The 6108-nt window shown below is 41.9% G+C and overlaps 1 protein-coding gene across 1 annotated transcript in view; it reads left to right on the forward strand.

Annotated features, from left to right (window-relative positions):
* The first annotated feature begins 2028 nt into the window (after positions 1-2028).
* Positions 2029-6108, forward strand: part of LOC112070865 (mitochondrial glycine transporter B-like) — a 13201-nt gene continuing 9121 nt past the window's right edge. The window contains 3 exon segments of the mRNA XM_070439158.1: positions 2029-2512; positions 2716-2826; positions 4271-4360. Coding sequence (XP_070295259.1) covers positions 2812-2826; positions 4271-4360 — 105 coding nt within the window. The 5' untranslated portion in view covers positions 2029-2512; positions 2716-2811.

A 6108-nucleotide genomic window follows, 5' to 3' on the forward strand; every position in this document is an offset into this window, starting at 1 on the left:
GGTGTCTTGAAATTGACTGCTTTGAGCTGATCCATGTGCTCTGCTAAATAGGGAAAATGGTGGTGGGGTTAGATGGCACACTGTTCTTTGCACATGGCTGGCAGTGAATACCACATGGTGTGAGTTCTACTTCATATCTAAGACTAGATACTCTTTTTAATCTAGCTCTGTCACTTTCATTTGCTGTTATCGCACTTTCACATATTTTAATTATTTAGCGCTTATAGATATTCTGCAAGATAGTGGGGGATGGCTGCTTTTGCTACATTTTCACTCAAGGTTTAATGAATTGTAACTGAGGGGTATATTGATTTATTTCAGAGTTTTGTATTTTATCAGATGCTATGTTTCAATAAAATTATATTTTAAATGGAAATGACTGCAATATTTGTAACCCTGAAATGAATAGTGACGCAGTGAATATAATATTCACAGTAACAGTAATAACCTCTATGTGATCGGTGTTCTCCCTGCGGGACGGTTGAGCTAATGTGACTAGCATGTTGTAAGTAAAATTAACATTTCCCAGGACATAGACATCTGATATGGGCAGAAAGCTTACCTTGTTAATCTAACTGCACTGTCCAATTTACATTAGCTATTAGTGAAAGAATACCATGCTATTTGAGTGCCCAGTTATGAACTTGAAAATGTATTAAACCAATTAAGCATATTTGGGCGGTCTTAATACATGTTTAACAGAAATGCAATGGTTCATTGAATCAGTCAAATTTGCGCCACACTGCTGCCATCTAGTGGCAAATCTAAATTGCGCCTAACCTGGAATAGTACATTATGGCCTTTCTCTTGCATTTCAAAGATGATTGGGGGATGCATGTGTTTTCTTAATCTTTTACCAGATCTAATATGTTATTCTCCTAAATTAATTTCACATTTCCACAAACTTAAGTGTTTCCTTTCAAATGGTATGAAGTGTATGCATATCCTTGCTACAGGCAGTTAGATTTGGGTATGTCATTTTAGGTAAAAATTGGGGGGGGGGGGTGTATGATCCTTTAACCCTCCTGTTGTGTATGTTAATTCTGTGTTCCCGGTCCAAAATGACCACCCCATTTATAGCGGATTATAAATCCATAATGCATATTGCCAATCTTTTTATGAACTTAAGTTATTGAACTTCTATTTGCTATTTATGGCCTGTAGGCTTCACTGACCTGAGCTCATAACTCGATTCTGAGTAAAAGCATAATGTATCGATTATTTTGACTATAACAAATACTCAGATGAAACTTATTGTGCTATTTATCAGACTACTTTGTGTCAAAGTTTAACAAGGACTCTCTCCTCACCAGTGTCATGATCAAAGACATCAAGAGCCTCACATACAGTATACCATTTGGTCATTGTGCTGCCACAGAACGAATTGTGAGCAAAGCCTTATATACCAGAGCTGCAAGAAAAGTTCTATATATTATTGAAACAATGTTGCGATACTGAGCATGCCAACAGGTGTGGTTCCTGTGGGGGTTGCCATGGAAGCCAAAAAGGGGAGGTGTGCGTATGTGTGCTCAAACACATGCATGTGTGGGTCTGGGTGAGGAAGTGTGTCCCTCTGATGAATGGGCATGTGTGGGCATGTGCCTGAACTCAGTTTTATACACTAATTGTAGTCTCACCCATTCATTTCTAATGACCAGGAACACCACAGCTGTACAAAAGTTAAATAAAACACCCTAAATGTAATGAAAATCATCTAAATGTATTTTGTGCGTTCAGATGCCCTGTGTAGATAAAGTCATGGAACCTTATGACAATCATATTAAATGAACTACATTTGCCAGAGAGAAAATTGTAAATCTGTAAAATTCGACCGGAACATAGGTTTATTCAAAGGAGTGATACCACAAATTAGCTACTGTATTTACACACATGCAGTCCTCAAGTACACCACCAGAGGGTTCAAGGAGTAGAACTAGAAATATTGACTATGCTTCTCTCCCACTGTAAATTTTGCAGTGGAAAGCGAGATGAAACCGGTTCACAACCAGTTGGCCCCGACTGGTACCGGGTAGAGAGGAGGGGCTTGGTGCGAAGTGGGGGAAATTGCGCATCACGCACTAACGTTACCGACGCCGACAAACAAGGTGCATGGCAACAACTGCATAGTGGTCTACGTGTTAAATATAGTGAATTATATCTTACTAGATGGCTACACTTTGGTATCTGTGAGCAGTCAAACGTTTTAGTACAAAGCCAGCCAACTACTTTTGCTAGCGTTACATTAGCAAAGTCAGTACAGCTAGCTAGCTTAATTTTGGTGAGACAGTTTGCTAGCTACCTAACGAGTAACTTAAACGGAGTATTTCTTTTAGCTAAACACCATTATAGTATTACTCAAAAGGTTCGCGCTTACAAGTTAGCTAGCTTTTAGTTCAGCTAACAGTTCGCTATCTGATGTGGTGACTGATCAGTTTCTTGTAGCCTGTCACCGGCAAAATGACTGTCTTTGAACTGAATCAAGTCATCGGTCCCTAGCTAACGTCAAAGCCAGGTAAGGTATGTTCTGTGCCGTGTGCATGACATTTGACCACCTTTTCAATAGCAAAAGAGGTAAGGTTAGCTAACTTCTGTATTCAGTTGGACCTGGTGTAGCCCTTTTATAGTTTGATGGCTGTAGCGAGTCTTTGCAAAACATTACATCATTATGTTGACATGCGTATGTAATTGGTATAGTTATTCACCCTCTCACTATAGTTGGGGCTGTAAACAAACAGCGACAAGACGGCAAGAGAAGGGAAGGAGGCGCTCGAATCGCTCCTTCAGGATTCATCCACTGCATCAGCATCAACGATGGAGTTGGCACTGGTAATTTAGTAACGTTAGCTACTAATGTATACATGAACACTATGTAGTCCACAGGCATTGTCTTTGTTTCTATACAAGCGAACTAACCTGACTGACAGCGRYACTGAGTCTCAGAATATTCACTTTAAAGACTGCACTATGCAGAAAACGTCCCTCCATTTCCTGGTTGCTAAAAATCTAATAGTTCGCTTAATTTCAGTTTATATGACAAACGTGTAGGGAACTGTATTTTTTACCATATAAACCGCTATGAAATGTTTTTTCCATAACCAAAAATAAATATTTTATCTGATGTTTGTAGTTGGTGTACAAAAGTAAGACGCAAAAACGAAAATTAGGAACAGGAAGCATAGAAATAAGGCACATAGAGCATATCTACTTCTTAGACTTACTTTCAATGAGAATGACAGATTTATAAATCAATTTCTGTGAATTTGGTCTTCACCCAAAAAGTTACATATTGCAGCTTTAAACTGTCAAATAAAAACCAACGATTGCAAAGTTAAACAAACCGTACATCTCAGTACACAAGGACTACTTTTAACAAATTCCACAACATTTTACTCAAACACATTTACTTGAACATTGCAGATGCAAAGTTTGGTAACAGAATAATGGCACAAACCGTTATTCTGTTAGCAAACTTTGCATCTGCACTGTTTTTCAAGTAAATTCATTTTCTGCAAAGATTTGGTTTGAATATCTGGTGTCATGGGCAGGATTTGACCATATTCTCCAGAAGTAAGGAGTTGRAATCTACCAAAGTGCATGGAGGTGAGGCCCAACACCCTTTTATGTTCTACAGGTCAGGTTTTATGTTTCTATTGGTCATTGTTGTCTGTTGCCATAGCATTCTTTAGAAAAATAGGACATATTTTTTTGTAATGTTGAGAATAATGGGTTGTGACTAAACCTGTGACGTCGGGGTAAAGGAGGCTGCCATAGACTGAGAAAGTTGTATTTTCTGTGCAAACATTGTAATATTCTACTACACTAATTTTACATTGGTTATGTCATCCTGGCCTKGGGACAGTGTAGTGCACACAGGCTGAAAGTCTCACATTCATTTGCATAAACAGACTCCCTCCACCATCCAATTCTCAGTGACCCATATTTAGTGTCACACACACACAGAGAAAGACAGACACACACAGTCCAAATCACACACAGCGACACAGCCACTGCATGACTCATACATCGCATTTCATAGAGACAAAATTTGTCAGAGAGCGATTTAGAGGGGAGGAGAGAGAGCATCACAATTCTGTTGTGTATATGTGTGTGTATGTGTGAATCTACGAGAGCGAGAGAGAGACCAATAGAAGCATGTGGATGAAGCTGGGGTGGGGGTGAGAAGAGAGGTAGCAGCAGCAAACCATTGTGTGTTAGATTGAGAGGGAAGCGAGAGATGGAGATTGCTTATTTTGTAATATGCTGTTCGTAGCAGCAGCACAGAGAGAGAGAGGTGAAAGAGGGAGACATGCAACAGAAACAGGATTCTCAAGGAGGCAAACCCTCAAGCATCTTGGGAAAGGTAGGGAGGATAGCCAGTGGCGTGTGTGTGTTACTGTCAAGTGCCAGTGTGGATGTGTTTTCATGCTATGCTGCTGTGCATTTGTGTCTACATGCTTTAAAAAAAAAAAATGTTAATCACCATGATTACAGTATTTGAGATCAGGCATCATACGCATGTCAGCATCTGTCTTTGTGTGTGTGTGTCATCTGTGAGTGTGCGTATGTATATATGTTTGTGTGTCCATGCATGTTTCAGTGTTTAAAATTCACATGTACAGTGTTGCAGGTGTAATTGGATGGTACAGTGAACATCTGTTGCAGGACTAAGTGAAATAAAACAATGAAAATGGTCATAAAAAACAACAATTGAAATTAGCATGGGGGGGGGGTTTGTCCATAGGGAGCAGCAGGGGGGTAGTAGGTAGCTGACTAGTGGTGGCTAATCAGCAGCCTGATGGTCTGGGTGGCTCAGGTTTCTGATGATCTTCTTGGCCTTCATGCAACGCCTGGTGTTGTAGATGTCCTGGAGGGCAGACCGTGTGCACCCAGTGGTGCGTTTGGCTGCACATATCACCCTCTGAAGTGCATTACGGTCAGAGGCGGTTGAGTTGCCTTACCAAGTTGTGATGCAGTCCGACGGTATGCTCTCGATGGTGCTCCTGTAGAACACTGGGAGAGGCCAAATTTCTTCAGAATCCTGAAGTTGTTGTGCCGCCTTCACCACGGTGGCCGTGTGACTTGTACACAGAGGAATTTTAAGTTATTGACCGTCTCCACGGTGGCCCCGTGGATGAGGATGTGTCCAGCCTGGTTACTCCTGAAGTCCACAATCAGCTCCTTTGTTTTGCTGACGTTGAGGGAGAGGTTGCTTACCTGGCACCACGCCGTCAGTGCCTACCTCCTCCCTGTAGGCCATCTCGTCGTTGTTGGTAACCAGGCCTACTCCTGTCGCGTCGTCAGCAAACTTAATGATGGAGTTGGAACTGTGTGAGGCCACACAGTCGTGGGTATACAGAGAAGACAGGAGGGGACTGAGGACGCACCCTTGTGGGGCCCCCGTGTTGAGAATCTGTGTCGAGCTCGTAATGTTGCCTACCTTCACCACCTGGGGGTGGCCCTTCAGGAAGTCCAGGACCCAGTTGCATAGGGAGGAGTTCAGACCCAGTGTTGTGAGCTTTGTAATGAGCTTATAGGACACTATAGTATTGAAGGCAGAGCTGTAGTCCATGAACAGCATCCTCACATATGCATTCCTTTTATCCAGATGGGTAAGGGGAGTGTGCAGTGCAATGGTGTATGTATGTATGTATGTATGTATGTATGTACTTACGTGCGCCTGTGTGTGTGTTGGTATTTATCAGTGTGTGTCCCATTTATCCCACCATCTCTAGCTATATTTAGCATTTGTCTGTGTACATCCCCCCTCCGTATTTGTCCGTCAGACGTGTGAATAATGATAACGCTGAGTCTCCATGTGATTCGCCGTGACAGCTCCTCTGTTTGTGTCGACTGTCTGCACGCATCTCCATCACCACTGGTTGTTTGGGCGCTCGCCTGTGTTCTGTGGCTGTCGTTGCAATTTGTTGTATCTGCGTGTACTTGTGCATACATCATGAACATGTTTCCGTACTGTGCGTAGCCTTTTAGGGCATTGTTTGTGTTTTCACAAACAGAATGTGCAGTGTAAGCTGTATTGCCTTCCTGCATGCCCGTGTATGTAGCATCAGTCACACAGAAAACGACATGTGGAACTGTGCTTATCCCTCG

The sequence above is a fragment of the Salvelinus sp. IW2-2015 genome, unplaced genomic scaffold (assembly GCF_002910315.2).
Source record: "Salvelinus sp. IW2-2015 unplaced genomic scaffold, ASM291031v2 Un_scaffold1441, whole genome shotgun sequence".
Classification (NCBI taxonomy): domain Eukaryota; kingdom Metazoa; phylum Chordata; class Actinopteri; order Salmoniformes; family Salmonidae; genus Salvelinus; species Salvelinus sp. IW2-2015.